Here is a 17,262-nt window from a genome sequence, read left to right as displayed (position 1 = left end):
AACTTAATTACTGTCACATTTTTATTTAATACTTCAAAACAAATAAAACACTAGAAAAGTTGCATAGTTTATTGAAAATGAAAATTTTTAATCAGGCATACAGAATATCATAATGACCAGGTCTATACAACAGATGAACAAGGGGCTTTGAACCTTCAGGGAAGTCATGAGCTATCACCTGAAACAATAAAATTTATTAAATATTAATTCAAGTCTCAAAATGCAGATTTGAGAAAAAAATGATTAATTGAAAAACAACTGAATAAGTTTTCAAGTTTCAAATGAAAGGCAAATTTTGAATTTGAAATATAACCAAAATACGAAAAATCTCTCTTCTGTAGTATTCCTATCAAATTAAAATAATTTAGGCAAGATATTAAGTAATATCACTGCACTCTTGCTTAGTGCAACTTCACACTTTAATTAAAAATTAATTTTATATCCAGTAATGAAGTACTACTGCCCTTTTCCTAAGTCTGCAAAACATGTTACCAACTTGATAATAATTAAAAAAAACTAGACCTAAATGGCATTTAAGTGAATAAGAAATAAAATTAAGAGTCACTGATTATTTCTTCTAAAATACCATATTTAGGAGACATAAATTTAGACAGTCACATCTTAATTTTGATTTTTGAAACTGATTGATGCACCCTTGCTATCCATATATATAAGTGTTCTGAATATGTTTTTTTGCATCTTTCTTTTTTCATCATAACTAAAAAAGCAGACTTATGAATTGTATGCACTGGTGTGACCGTCCAGGACGAAATAGCACCCAGTGCAACCATAGAGAGTATTTTTGTTTCAACAGGATGATTTTTATCTGATATCATTGTCACCTTTTTATTAGGTCAATCAGACTGGATGTTCTACCTTTCCACACTTATGGAAGTAAGTGCTTTGTTGCAGGCCTTGCTATTTGCAAAGAAAATTTATTTAAATAGCCACTGAACTGCTCTTGATATATCATATTACCACATAAGAAAAGTTAATTAGTGAAATCATATAACATGGACCATTGGTATTGCCAGTGCAAGTGAGGAGAACAAGTTTTTTCACTACCCAGTTTAATGATGACCAGTGTCAGCAAGAAGTGCTAAGAGCGAATGACATACACAGACAATGGTGTCACCTCACAAAAATAATGCAAAATCAAAGTTATAATGTGATGTTACACAAGTTTCTCCTTTTTTTAGGAACAGGTTTTACTGCTTTTGGAGCTGGTTCTGTAGTAATCTTGAAAGAACAGAGTTTACCCGGCTATTTCAGCACCGGATGTATGGACTACAGGGAATGGCTAGACACCAGCATCACTTGTGGACATGTAAAGTGAATACACTGATTTCAGATGCCGCATTGACATAAAGGATTATAATAATTTTTAGCATTATTATAAGTATATTAATTAAGTTATTATAAGAAACAATTATTAAATAATCAATAGTGCACACTACACATCCTCATAGTGACACTTTTAAATTCATGTAATTATATTAAGTAGTGCACATAACAAAGTTATAAGTATTGTTTTATTTTAATAAAATAAAACTTTACTGTAATAATTATTGCTGGCAAATACTCTTTAAGGATTAAGTAATAAGTAGGTATTACACATGACAATCACACATCAAACTTCCAAAGTAATTTTATATTGCCCCTATTGCTGTACTTTAATTTTTCAAACATCTACAAGGAATATTTTAAATTATATGACTAAAAACCTGTACAGCATCTAAAATAAAATATTGTACATCTAACTTATCCAAAACTTTAGTGTTATTACTCACCTGACTTCCTTCCCCTCGGTCCATATATTTAACTCTCACACAAACATTCAAAGCATTACTAAGTGCTATGATATGAATATGGTCAGACTCTTTGTACATTGGTTCTACCTCCTGAAATATCAATATAATATAAGGTATCTAAACAAATATGTCATAAGATTATAATATTATGTAAGTGAAAACAAAACAAATTACTGATGAATAATGCTACTGTAAATGTGTTATGATTTGGACATTTGAATTTTAATGAAGGAAAGAAAGCAAAGAAGGATATATAAGGATATAGATAGTCTTAACTAAGGCTACAGTTAAGTGAATAATTATATACAATCCCTGAATCACTACGAGTTCATTTCACGTTCATTACAATGTTGAAGCCCCAGCTCCTAATTGACTGGAAATTCTGTTAAGAATGTGAATACACATTCTTAGTCTAGTGTTCCACACCATATATTACTTATAACTTTAAAGGTACAGCAATGAATGTGTTACATAATAATTGCAAGATACATTTATTACTTTACTAGACTTATATTTAATTAATACATAGACACAGAAAAGCCACTATTAAATTTATGTCAGATATTTTTTTAACTGTTTCTCTTTACCTGTCTACAGAAGTCAGTAACTGTTCTCATGCCTTCAATAAAATTCTGATAAAAGTCATGCTGAGTTTGAAGCTGACCAGAAGTTATTAGCCTCAAATACACTACTATATAATCTGAATACCCTTGTTTATTAAATTTGTCATGAAGCTCATTACGAATTCCATCTAATGAAACAGAACTATCACCAGCCTTATCACCAACTCTTAAGACAACTTCCATAAACTGTAAAAATAAAATGTTAAGATTAAATAATAGACAGTAAGGAAAATTAATTTAAATAGATAATGACAGGAAAAAAATTTTCAATATCCTTAACCTAATGTCAACTCACAGTCTCATAGAAGTCTTCCACAGTAAATTGTGGAAATCCTAAAGCAACAAGTATATCTTTTGAATTTTTGGCAATTTCATAGAATTTTTCATACTCTTGTCTATCTGTAAGAAGATGTTCTAGATATGCGTAAGAGAATGCCCGGAAAAAACAGTTACCGTCGGGTCGAGTTCTTCGAATATGTTTATATTTGGCGGACAAATCTTTGACTTTCAATAAATAAATGGGATCTTCATTATATTCCTTCTCTAAAGACGACAGGGGTTCAATCTCACCTACGAGAGGAATCGATTCTGAAATCTGCAAAATAAACGAAATGTATAAAATGCTGATTTAAATAAATATACGTTTTTATCTATATAAATGAATAAAGAAACCTTTAGTTTACCTCTTTTTCAATTTCGCGCTGTTGTTTCATAATCAATTCATCTTGATTTATTGAATTATCAACCAAATTACCGGTACAGGTGCTGCTACTCGCTGCATCATCCGCCATTTTCACAAATATTTTGAAAACAATGTTGACATGACTGATGACATTTCATCTTTGACGTTTATACAAATAAAGAGTCACAATCATGTTCAAAAATAAAGGGTACCCAATAAAAACTGTAACTTTTTTTTTAAATCTATTTAGTGGCACGGGATGCAAGTCCATAGGCCAATAAAAACTGTCTTTGGACATTATTGCCAGTTTCCACCGGTCGCGGTGCCACGAAACAAGCAGCGCTATTCCACAAAAAAAAAACTGCAACGCGACGCCTATCAAAAAGATCAAATTTTCAAATTCGACCCAGGCTCTGCAGTTATTTTGCAGTAAGGAATAGCTATTCAACTAAACTACACAACAACTGCAAGTCGCTGTCACTTGTTAATAAATTATAGAGCAAATAGATGGCGTTTGATAACTAAAACAACACTTTTAGGGGCTGTTTCACAATGTCTAAGTAAAGTTACGAATACGCTATTTGCTACTTTTCTATCGAGTAAAGACATCATTAGCGTTTCACAATGTAAAAATAGGCCAGGTAAGCGCCAGTTAAATTAAAGGATGGATATAGTAGCAATAAAGAGGTCCTGAGAATTTACTTTGTCAATGTGCAATTTTCAGTTTTTTTTATGAAAGTGGAGGAAAAACGAGCGTAGGGGTAATCTAAATTAAAGTAATGTTAAATTATCTCCGTCACACATATACTCTTGCAACACCAGAGAAATCACAGGAGCGTTCCCTAAGAACTGTGTTATATATATATCCCGTCAATGCTCTCCAAGTGGAGTGTGTATACCCACCTCTTCACCTTCGCCGTCAGTACCTAGCCGATAGATTCCTAACTAACGTAATCCAATTTAGCACACACCCCCTTTTTGATATTCTGCACTATTTGTCTCTAACTATTCAAACTTCTTTATATTGGTCTCATAAAGATCCGCCTCCGTTAATTAATTCTTATACTAAATTTAAAGCCTTTCCAGTTCCCATTTACCAATCAGCCTTATGCCCAGTCTTTGAAGTAGAATATCAGTCTCTCATTTTCCAACCAAAAATTTTCTTTGACTTTGGAATTACTAAACACTGCCCTGAAGCCAATAGAAAATTTAATTCTATTCTATCTTCTGATTGGGTGACGTTGTACACGGACGCATCCAAATTATCCAACAATAGCTGGGTCGGGTCTGCAGTTTGGACACCTAAGTTCCGTATAATTTTAAATTACAAAAGTCCCCCGCAGAATTCCATCTTTACTGGCGAATCAATTGCCCTGTCAGAGGCGGTGTCATATGTTGTCTGACTCATTAAGCTGCTTGTTGGACCTAACAAAAAAATCCTTTCAAATCTTTAAACAACTTCACAATTAATTTAAGAACAAAGGCATCCCTGTACAGATGTCACATAATGGGAATAGAAGTTGCATTAGCTTGGATACCTAGTCATCTAGGGATAACTGGCAATGAAATTGCAGACTCGTGCGCTAAATACGCGATTCAGTCTGGAACATTAAAATTTAATTACTGTTTTCCTCGAGATCTACGCGCTATGTCTAAACACTTTCTGGTTGATTCATGGAATGCTTTATGGCAAATCACAAAACAAACTAAAGGTAAATTCTATGGTTCTATCCAACCCTTTATCCCCTCTAAGCCCTGGTTCTTTCCTCAAAAAAAAACAAAATAAACTTTTCACTTCTGTCATCATACGACTTCGCTTGGGATTTGTCTGTTCCCCAGTATTTTTGGCCAAGATCCGGGTAAGGGACCATTCTATATGTGAATGTGGCCTTGAGGAAGGTACTCTTGAACATATTTTTTTCTATTGCCCTAAATTGTCAATTCCTTTATATGACCTTCTACCGAAGGATATCCCTTGCCCCATCAACATCCCTTTTCTTCTTACTTTATGCCATTCCCCTTTCATAAGGATTCTTTACAAATTTATTATTTTAATTTATTTATTTTTTATTATAGTCATCCTTTTCTCTCTTGCTGTAACTGCGTAAGAGATGTTCTTATCTCTCGCACGCTTTGTGTGACTCTCTCGCACCTTTATTGTTTTGGACGTTTTGCAACACTGGTTGTGTTGCAAAACGTCATGAATCTAAGGCTTACTATAAAATCTCGACACTAATTTCTGCCTGCATGTATCTACTACCTGTGTATGTATGTGTGTCATTTACCTATCATACTCATATTTTACGTACCTAGTTTAAATTTAAATGTGATAAATCTATGTATATATATAAAAATGAATTGCTGTTCGTTAGTCTCGCTAAAACTCGAGAACGGCTGGACCGATTTGGCTAATTTTGATCTTAAATTATTTGTGGAAGTCCAGAGAAGGTTTAAAAGGTGAATAAATAGGAAAATGCTGTTAAATCAAATAAAAACAACAAATTTGTTTTTCCTTTGATGTGTCCATACATAATTTCTATGGGAGAATTTATTGACGCAAGGTTTGACAGTTCTGCTGTGAAACAATTTCATTACGACAATAGTGTGCATATTTTACGAAGTAATTTTTGATGTTATGATATATTATTGACAAATTCATATAAAAACATTATTTTATTTATTATATACAGAACAACGTCTGTCGGGTCAGCTAGTCTCGTATAAAAGTCAATGGAGCTCTAAAACTAGAAAAACATCCCCACAAAACTTTATTGTACTGCAGGTACGTAACTTATGCAACAAAAACGGTTATTAAGGTGCATTGTTTACATTTGGTGAGATGAGGAGTGTTTATGAACGATGAGGCATTCATGACATTAAAGCACCAGAATTAGCAATAATATTTAACTTGTGCATAGATGAGGGTGTGTTCCCTGACCTCATGTAATATAGCAAAATTATACCATTGCTTAAATCGGGAAGTTCTTTTGACCCTGCTAATCTTAGGTCATTTCTTTTTAGGTGCTGCCTGTTTTTAGTAAAATTTTTGAAAATGTTTTGCTTCAGCAGCTACAATAAATAAAAAAAATATCTATTGAATAATTATCGAGCAATAATCAATTTGGTTTCACTAGGAGCTTATCAGCAATTAATGCAGTTATTAGAACTAATCTTTAAGTGAAAGAGTTACGATAGTCGTCGTAAACGGTAAACTGTCGTCGGGTAAACCTGTAGGAATTGGAGTTCCGCAGGGTTCTATTCTCGGTCCTTTCTTGTTTCTTATACATATTAACGATTTACCTTTTGTGGTAGATGATAGCCATGATATTTTATTGTTTGATACTTCACTTAAACTCCGTAAAGCAGCAGCAGTGAAATAACTGGGCAAATGAGACTTAACATCTTATGTCTTAAAGTGACGAGCGCAATTGTAGTGCCGCTCACAATTTTTGGGTTTTTCAAGAATCCTGAGCGTATCAATTACCATTAGCTGAACGTCCTGCTCGTCTCGTCCTTTATTTTCATAAAAAAAATACCACTAGATTACTACTTCATTCATTAAAATTATTTCAGTTATTTTCACAGCATCATAGTACGGTACATACTTACGGTATTTTGCTGTGGGGTCATGTTGCGGACATTGATATAGTGTTTGCTCTGCAATAGAGAGCTGTTCGTGCTTTACATCTGCATGGTTATAGACAGTCACTCAAAAAAAAAATTTAAAGAAATAAATATTATGACTGATCTTTGTCTGTACATTTATGAAAATTTAATATACGTTCACAAAAGTAGTCACCTTTTTGCACTTTATAGTGATTTTCATTATTATAACAATAGAAATAAGCGATTGCTAGTAACTAATTCTAGTAGGCTTCATAAGATACATAATAGCTTTAAGTGTAAATGCATACAATTTTATAATAAAATCCAAGCTACTGTTCAGCCATTATCTACACTCTAGACACTCTACGTATGACACCTTGGATTAAGTTTTGAGAGATTGTTAGCCATTTGCTAGCAAGAGTCCATATTTCTACGTAAAGCTATGTACATTTTATGAAAGTCGAGCGTTAAAATCCTAAGAAGTGATGAAACGTAGGTATCTCAATAACCTAGTAGGTATAACCCTGGCTTAACGCCGACATATACAAAGGCAACAAACCTGGGTTGGACTAATTCCGACCCGATAGGTAATGCTTATGTAAGTATGATTACATCAAAAATATTTAAAGTGTATAAAGGTATAAACACGATTATTGTTATATTTTATTGAAATATTTAATTTCTGTAAGTCCATTGTATGTCTTCATTTTAAAAATTATATAAAGATCTTATGTTGATGTATGCCATTGAAAAGATAGGTACAATAATCAAATTATAAGAAAAGTACTAAATCAGAAATGGTACGTCCAAAATTTTCCTACCGTTTCCAACGTAAAGAAAACCCGCGTCCGAACTGCGTATTTTGTGAAAATATGACATTCCAGGCCAATAGAGACTCTTCAGGTAGGCAACGTTACCTGATTGTTCCACAGACAAATTCCAACAACCACTTGGAATATCTTGATCAATAGAATCTAGGAAATCCATGCTGTAGTTATAGTCCGGTCTTGTCAGGAGATTCGTATTCCAGCGCTGCTGAGCTGGACGAATGTGTAAATAGGACTTAATCAGCTTAGCTTCCGGACCCGTCAATCCATAGAAGTTAGGATTGATAACCACAGTTCCATCTGGCTGTTTGATTAACTGGCCACGGGCGCATACCTCTGCTTCATCACAAATATTACTAATGGTAGCTGCTAACCGCTTTTCCTCTTGCATTGTTTGGCATCTATCCGGATTATGTTCGTCAAAAGATTCGTCGATAACTTTGATCTTCAGAGATGGATCGCCGCGAAAGGGGAAGGTAGTTAGCAAAGAGAGGTGTTTATATTTTTTCTTCGGTTTAGGCAAGAGACCCCAGAACTTAAAGTCGGTCGAGTAATAGTATTTTCTGTCATGTATCGCGTCTTTATTGATACCGACAGCGATATGATAATCGGCGTCCACGGCGTAGATTTGGCCCCAGTACTGCATATGTGTGAAATGGTTCTCAACTTGCAGCACGGTGAGGTGATTTTGCAAAAACGAGATTAGTTCATTGCTGAGCATCATGCCGTTCACATTAACATATTCTCTGTACTCCCACAACTTGTGAATATTCATCTTTATCTTGGTTCTCACAAAAACAGTTTCAATGACAAAAATTGGGATGACAAATGACATGACACTACAAAACACAAAAGCTGTCAACGAACAGCCGAACAGCATTATGGATTATAAACATTAAAAAGTATATACTTACAAAACATAATCTGTGTTACTTATAAACGCACTGTATAAATGCGAAGTAAAGTTATTCCAAGTTTAATCTTCTATTATCTTAGCTTTGTCACTACTCAATTAGATGATAGGGAAAAGTAATTTTAAACTTGGAGTAACTTTACACTGCGTTTATAAGTACGACAGAATATGTATCACCTCACTTACGTAGGTTTCATATATCTTGGCTGAAATATCAACTATGTTCGTATTCGTGTACCTACCCGAAAGAGACAAACAATTCTATAACCCGGAGAAATAATATTTAAAAAGAGTAGAATAAGGAATAAATCAAGTTTTTATTACATACGAACTAAAAGTTAAAATAATGTTCAACTCATTTGTTGGTAACTTTGGTTTAATATAAAATGTTAAAATTTATTAAGAATATTTTGTCTGACTGTTACCTTTGTGCTACCAAAGAGGAAACTAATAAAAGTTAAGAATACAATTTAGACACGTACTCTGAAACTATCTTTACCAAAGCATACTCTTAATCTTCGGACCGTAACATTTACGTGGCATTTTGTACGTTGCATGTCCCTGAAAGATAAAAAGTACAAATCATCAGGTAAATTCTTAACAAGCTAAGACACCTACATATTAAATGATCACAGAGATATACATGTATCGATTTCATCTGTATTTTGTAAGTGATCTGTGTCTTACCTACCATTGTAGGTACATATTCTGTTCCAAACGTTGTTGTTTCGGGTTATTGATTTTTGGATATTGAAGTGCACTAGTATGTAGGCTATTTTAAATTTATGTAAATTAACCATTAATTAAGAACCAGGACCTTCACCTTACCTTATTTACCATAAGGGCCGGAAACCCGTAAAACTCTTGTTATAATGTTAAAAGCCCAAAGGGTTGGTCATCTGTCGCAACTGCAACTATGTTAGTTTATATGCCCAGGTTATTCGGGAAACGTAGAAAACTAATTGCATTAGTGTTACAAATATACATACCTACATAATATCTTAGTAAACTTAACACTTACCTACAAATAATCTCCATGTTATGACTATTCATAATTTAACGTAAATGCAGGTATGTAGTACAGTTCTGTCTATTCCTCTGCACACCGCGTTCCAGCCATCTCCACACTGTAAGTGGAGATATCTTCTCGTATGACAATTACTGGACGTCAAATATTTGCAAGCCCTCGCGTCGATCGTAACTTGTAACACGAGACAGGACATGGCCGGTTTAATGTGGCCTCTACCACCGCTGCACTGGTTCCGTATCCGAGGTCTCCTCACAGTGGCTTCAGCTCGGATAACCAAAGCCGCAATTTTCTCAGTTTCGCAAGATTCGTGTCGTGTAACTTATTTGTAGACCCATGGGTAAAATGAAAACAAAAAATGTTTGTTTACGTTTCAATGTTTATTTTATTACCTACTTACGTTGTTTATTTTCGAAAATTTTCAATAGATTATTGGATGTGGTTAATCTATTGATCGAGTAAATTATAAAGTTACCTGCCTAATGATAATACAGAATAAGTAACTGTATGTATTAAAATATTAGAGTAAATTAAAATAGTGTAGTATTTAGTGATAATTGCAGTTTATTCCTATTTTTTTTCATTATTGCACTAGGTGGCGTTGGATGATCTCATCTAAAGCAAAAGGTAATTTGTAATTAGAAGATGGAACATTTTGAAAGTTTAGATTTAACTCACGTTTTATCATTGCAATTAAATATGGATCATATATAATCATCATAATCTAGTAAATCAGATGACAAATACATATTTTGGTTTGCTATAACAGTTACTTCTTCTGCTACTCAATACTAGATGGCGCTAGTAGAGTCGCTTGATTCTAAAGGTTTAGGTACTTGTTTCTGTACTAGCCCTCAAACTATCCGGAAAAGTATGTAAAACATATATCTATAAATAAAAATCAATTTGAATTATTGTCTGTTTGAATGACCAAAATAACATTTTTATAATCCATAGCATATAGTACGTAGAATTTTGTTTAACTGATAACTGTCTGTTCTGGTATATAAGACGAAGACGATAAATAAGTAAGATAAAAATAATATATATATATATATATATCTACATGTATATGTACCTACCGCTTATACCCGTTAGTGTGTTAAAGTGATTTTTAGGTTAACTAGGTTGGTATATACTACCACAGAGTAGATAGGGATGGATACTTACGTATTAACTAATAGTAACGTGCTAAAAGAATCCCTGTTGAGTTTGGTTTCAAACACACATTTATTTTGCAATGAATTACTATTATTACTATAACTATATTCTATTTGTACGAAGAAAGCGTATCTCACCATCTAACTGTGGCATATCGCATAGTGAACAATCTAAGTACCTACTCAAATTAAAATATTTTTAATCCAAATAAGCTTATCACCTTAAAATCCTACCTACGTACCTATTAGGTCTTGTAAAAAAGATAATATTTGGTGTTATTAGGAAACGAAAAGTGAGCTGCATACATTGTTTATAAAGAAATTCTATAATCAAAGTAAATCACTTCATATTTTTCACCTTTTTTTATTCACGCTAGTGTTATAAATATATAAATAAACTAGTAGACCCGACAGACGTTGTCCTGTATACACGTCTTAGTTTTGAAAAATCGGTACAGCCGTTTCGAGGAGTTCACTAACATACATATGTGCATGAGAATTATATTATATGGACGGAATTGAGAATCTAAACCAATCTCAAATTCACTGTAACATACAAAAAAATCATCAAAATCAAGTAGTTCAATTGTGAATCTAAACCATTCTCGAATCCACCTGAAGGCACACAGAAAGTTTCATTAAAATCGGTCCAGCCGTTTAGGAGGAGTTCAGTTACAACAGACGCACAAAAGAAATATATATATACTATATTAAGATGAGTGCACCTCGCCAACAAATCGCCGTTCACAAACGTAAATTTGTGATGCCGAAATTGAAATACGATGTTTTCAGAAGTTCATCGCCCACCGGAATTTATTTGTACAGTATCGTATATCGTGTCTTTATTTTTATTATTGTAACAAACTAGTAAAACAGTGTAAGTGATACACGATACGCCACCAGATACTCTGTCTGTGTGTTTGTCCACCTGCCGCCTGTACAAAACACACCAAACTGTATGTTTTAACGCCATGTGACTGTTTATTCAGTAGGTAGCTATTTTGTTAATATGGTGGCTGGTATCAATAGCAGACGACGTCAAAAATTAAATTTAAACAAATTCAGCTACTGTAAACTCGATTTTTGGTCATATTATAGTAGTCTTACAAAAAAAAAGTTTTTACTGAAAAACAATTGGCGGAATTTATTCCATTTACATATATACATACGTTATTGAATATACAGGATGGTTTTTTGAGAAGATACGACATGCTTACCTTCAAAAAAAGCGCATACTCCTTCCTTAAAGGCCGGCAACGCTCCTGTGATTCTTCTGGTGTTGCAATAGAGTGTGGGCGGCGGTGATCACTTAACACCAAGTGACCCGTACGCTCGTTTGTCCTCCTATTCCATAAAAAAAAAGAAACTCCGAGACTTAGAGGAAAGTCATGAAAGGTGTCAGGCCCTCGATTTATCCGAAACCAATAAATTGCATATTTAGTTTTTTTTAAATTTCTTGAACTTTTGACGGAAATCCATTCAAATGATTTTTCAAAAAAATTACACCTGTATTATTGAACCAATGGACTCTGTTGCTAATAAGGATCAAACTTTACAAAGATATTTATCTGTATACAAGCATATGATATTAAATAACTTATCGGCACGGCAAACAATGTCTTTATGTTGTACTGAATATGACTAATGCGTCATGCTCTCTCATGTAACTATCTCCGAGTGCTCAGCGTGTCTAAAGAAGTTTTAATTTCAACATAACAGAACATTTATCAAAAGAAATAGACCTCTTGATAGAGCTCTTACTGCTAGGCAACCGATGAAAACTGGCTAAGTTTACTAGTTTAGTGTGCATTGCTTAAAGCGTTTTCACAGCTGTCACACTCTATTTAGGTTCTAGACCTACATGATTTTATCAAATATATCATGACACCCAATGCACATCTCAGTATATTATTTGTAACTGAAATTATAATCAAATCAAATCAAAATCACTTTATTCATGTAGGTCACGGAAATGACACTTATGAATGTCAAAAAAAAAGAAATCTTATTGATTCTACCCCTACTTAGTAAAGGGTTGAGCTAATGAGAAGAAGTAGCAGGAAACTCATTGCCACTCTTTTATATCAAGATTTACATTTTCATCGTTATACAAATCATTTCAATTACATAATAATACAATATAATATATATGCATTGTTGCATCACTTTACATTATGTATATAATATATAATGTAAAGTGATGCAACAAACATACTCAAACGTCAAATAGTCAATGCCTTACACACGTAAGTCAAAAAAGTAAATGTAAATTAATACAAAAGTTATTGAGTACAGTAGCTGCATCATCCACACACACTGTAAATGAATAAAGGTATTCTGTGAGCATTTTATAAGGGATTATATGTATACATATATATAATAACTTTTAAGAATCTGAAACCGAGTCTTCGGCAACAGGATCATCCTGCCACCACAAGCAGCGCCCGTTCACGAGCATGACGCATAAGCCAGCCATCGCCTCTCTCAACCATATTTAAGGGAAGGGAACGACCCTTCCCACGTCGCCGCCACAAGCAGTGACTATTAAGCGAGCAAGATGAAAACTGTCACAAGAACTCAACCAAATAACTTCATATATTCAATATAACAAGCATATTGTCCAAAACAGATCTTCACTAGCCGGTGGGTACTGTCGTTGTATTTTGAACACAAAGTTACTTTATAAATTTACTATATTTATTGCTTATATATTTTTTGAAGTGAAACTTCTTTCGACGTCCTACATCTTTACTTTGTGTATGTTGAATGACACTGAGCCGACACGATCCGCTGGCGCTAAGTTACGCTCGTTCGGGTATAGTCGGCTCGAGCATATTAAGTGAGACTCTTTGCTGAGCATTATAGTTGTATTTCGTTTTATTAACCTCGTGTTAATGAAGTTCACACTTCGTTATCTAGCGTTTGGTGTAAATTAAACATAGTTTTAGTTAAAAAGTGTAAAAGGTATAAAAGGCATTTATTTTAGAATTCCTTTTGATGTCATTTCGAACACTACCACCGCGTGAAACAAATCACGCTCTGAGAGAGAAGAAGCGACGCAACATACTCTCCCAGCATTCTTTTGTATTATGAAATAAGTACTTAAATGAACTAGATAATAAATAGATAGAGACCGCATTAAATAGTCTTCGTACTTTATGGTTAAGTTTTTTTTAATTAATAAAAATGAAAAATGTTTTAATTTCTAATATTATTATTTAAATTTGATGGAAAATCATTCATCAGTGAGCATAATATAAAGTAGTAGACCATTTATACGTCTAGATAGACTAACAGCTGTGAAAATGCCAAAAAAATTGAGTTTAAAGTTACACACTAACACAATGTGTCATACAAATCGCGAGTGTAAGACGTAGCTTGTCACGCACACTAAAGTATTAAATCTCGCCTGTTTTTATTGGTTGTCAAACAGCAAGAGACTCTATCTAGACGTATAAATTATCTAAATATAAAGTATACATACAAACAAATAAAAATATTTTTATTTCGTAGGTAAATTATTACTTGAAATATGTTTTTTTTTTTCTTACACCTCGTTCGGAAGGCAGATTTCCTTAGAGAAGAACTAGCAAGAAACTCTAAGGTTGCTCTTTTCAAAACTGAATGATATTACAGATTCTTATTTTCAAATTAATTTTATAGATCATTTCAATTACAATATATGCAAAGTGATGCAACAAAATACACAAACGTCTATTACTAAACGCCTTAGACGAGTACGTAAAAAAAATATAAATTAATAAGTAAAAACATAGTTAAAGTTATTGAGTACATACTTAATTATTATTATTTGTTATTTATTACTTACTAGCTGACCCGACGTAGACTTTGTTCTGTCAATAAACGGTACGAGAGATATGGTAAATGGGTGGGTGAGTGCGTGGCTGGGATCGTGACACGACAACCTATATACGCAAACCTTCCTTGAGCTTCAACGAATCTATTACAAAAGATTTCATTGAGATCGGTCGAATAGTTTAGGAGTTATTAGGGAACATACAAACATACATTCTCTTTCTAATATATAAAATTCTCGTGTCATGGTGTTAAACATTGAACTCCTCCGAAACGGCTTGACCGATTCTCATGAACTTTTGAGTGCATATTGGGTAGGTCTGAGAATTTTACAACATCTATTTTTCATCCCCCTAAATGTTAAGGGTGGTCCAAACATTTTTTTTTTTATTTTTTTTTGTTATTTTTTAAAAATACATACAACTTCAAATTTTCACCCATCTACGATCGACAGTTACTTTTGTATCGCGATTTTAATATCGGCAATACAACGTTTGCTGGGTCAGCTAATTTATATATATAGATTTGTTGATCGGCACGTACAAACAGATGTAAACTGCGGGAATCAATGAAGGGATGTGTTATGCTGAGGTATTCAATAGCTCCATATAAAAGATCATACAATTGATCAATACACTACGTATGTACTCTACGATTACATTCGATAGCGATTACTGACTAATTTCAACACGTATTATCTTACGTCGCAAACAAGACCGACGGACAAAAAGTTCCGAAAGGAGTACAATTAGTGTTGCCCCAATAATGGGCATAATAGTGTACGGATCGGGTAACACTGCGGAACGCGGCGGAGTTGAGGTGAGAACTGGAGTTGCCAGATACTCAATACTCCTCCGATGTGAGTTTGAAGTAATGAAAGGTTATCGCTTAGGTAATAATATTCGGGAGAGTCGGTAAATATGTATATTGTCTTCATGGCATTTCAATGAAATAATTGGACGTAATTCCATAAAAACCTTCCAAACCACAATCATGTCGAAATTGAGTTAAGAACACAAAACTGGTCGCGTAATTCATATTAACCCTACCCACGTGTATGGAAGACACTAATATTTATTAAACTTTAAACACGAATTCCTTGCTTGGAACGTTTTTCAGGAATTACCTCCAATTATATTCCAACAAAAGTTAACGTCGCAAGAACCTACTAGTTTGTATCGTTTGCATTCGCATAATTTCTGTTGGCAACACCGGACTATGCTGTAGTATTATATATTCTGTCGACCTGCATAGCCGAGTGGTTAGCGATCCTACCTACTAAGCTAGAGGTCCCGGGTTTGAATCTCAGTAGGTGCAAACATTTATATGATGAATATGGATGTTTGTTTCCGAGTCATGGATGTTTAAATGTATTTATGTATGTTTAAGTAAGTATATTGCATTAAATATATCGTTGTCTTGTAACCCATAACTCAGGCTATATATGCTTAATTTGGGGCAAGATAATTTGTGTAAAAAAAAAGTGTGTCAATGTTATTCTTTGACTATGATTTGATTGCCAACCTGTAGCACTTATATGCGAGACAGGGAGATGGAGATACAGGCCTGACGCGCAAATGGAAGCGATGATAGCTTTCAACAGAGATACTCCATGGTTTTACTTAATGTGTTAATATAAGTCTTGTCATTACTAATTCTGTGTACATCTAAAAATAGTAATTTCCATATGCAGTGCCACAAACAACCGAAAAAAACTCGTCAATTCTAAATATTTTCAACTACTGCCTTCCATAAAAGAGAAAAATCGTATTTGATCATGGAATACGTATTATGGCGTCATGTCGGTTACGGACCTCGGGTGTCATTCCTGTTTTCATCAAATATACCAATGAGATTCCCAGCGGATAGTTAAATTAATATTTTTTTATTCATGGAGACTTAAGGAACCCCTTGAAGCTAGACATACCAGCCGACATTTGCAATGCAATCAAATGATTATGAATCGGAATTAGAGCAGAGTTGAACATTTATTTTCATATTCTATTGCACATTTCAATACACGGTGCGCTTTTGAAGTCCACAAAAAGGCTTAATCATGCAATAAAGAGGCATAAAAAGGAAGTAGGAAACTGGAGCCGTGATTTCCTGCGGGGTTGGAGGCTTACGTGGCCCCGCCTCCTGCCTCGGCCCTCCATTGAACGGGGTTCAACTTATGAGAACTCTTTGGGTTACATAATTGAGACCGATGCTATACGCTCAATTTGATTGTTAATTAGCAAAATACAAATATTATTAATACATTACGCGATAACTTTACAAGGTAAAAATGCATATATTTCTTCAAAATTGATTACTTTAGAATTATTTTTGATGTCATTTCTAATATACTAGATACTACTAACGCTTCGGAAACAAATGGCGTTCTGAGAGGAAGAAGCGGCGCAAGAAACTCTCCTAGCATTCTTTTTTTGCGTTCTTTTTAATGAATTGTACAGTATTGTACCTACTGTTATTGCTATTGCTATAAATTAAGAGCAAAAAGGTGACGATTTTTGTGTACGTATATTAAATTATCATAAATGTACTGACAATGAACAGTCATAATATTTATTTATTTAAAAATTTTCTTTGAGAGTTTGTTTGTATTTAAGTATGTAATCGGACACGTGTTAGTTTAGTAATTTTTAATATAAACAATCATATTTAAATACTTATTTGTAATAAATAAACTAAAATAATTCATCCACTGATGACTTTCTCTTTGACAATGTTGAACAAGAGTTAGAATGGAATAAATCTGCCAGATAAAGTAGTTTATAAATTACTATTAAATTTT

The 17,262-nt window shown here is 33.6% G+C and overlaps 2 protein-coding genes across 2 annotated transcripts; both read right to left on the bottom strand.

Moving 5' to 3' along the window:
* Positions 1–55: 55 nt before the first annotated feature.
* LOC126968122 (ubiquitin thioesterase otubain-like) lies at positions 56–3,286 on the bottom strand. The gene is made up of 5 exons (XM_050812937.1): positions 3,118–3,286; positions 2,730–3,029; positions 2,399–2,620; positions 1,791–1,901; positions 56–178 (listed from the first exon to the last, which is right to left on the bottom strand). The coding sequence occupies exons 1-5, from the start codon at positions 3,223–3,225 to the stop codon at positions 92–94; spliced, it is 828 nt and encodes a 275-aa protein (XP_050668894.1). The 5' UTR covers positions 3,226–3,286; the 3' UTR covers positions 56–91.
* A 4,129-nt stretch (positions 3,287–7,415) lies between these two features.
* LOC126968136 (radial spoke head protein 9 homolog) lies at positions 7,416–8,352 on the bottom strand. The gene has a single exon (XM_050813007.1). The coding sequence runs from the start codon at positions 8,322–8,324 to the stop codon at positions 7,509–7,511; it is 816 nt and encodes a 271-aa protein (XP_050668964.1). The 5' UTR covers positions 8,325–8,352; the 3' UTR covers positions 7,416–7,508.
* Positions 8,353–17,262: the final 8,910 nt, after the last annotated feature.

The sequence above is a fragment of the Leptidea sinapis genome, chromosome 14 (genome assembly GCF_905404315.1).
Source record: "Leptidea sinapis chromosome 14, ilLepSina1.1, whole genome shotgun sequence".
Taxonomy (NCBI): Eukaryota; Metazoa; Arthropoda; class Insecta; order Lepidoptera; family Pieridae; genus Leptidea; species Leptidea sinapis.
Note: the sequence above shows the minus strand (reverse complement) of the source record. Positions and strands in the feature narration are given on the sequence as shown.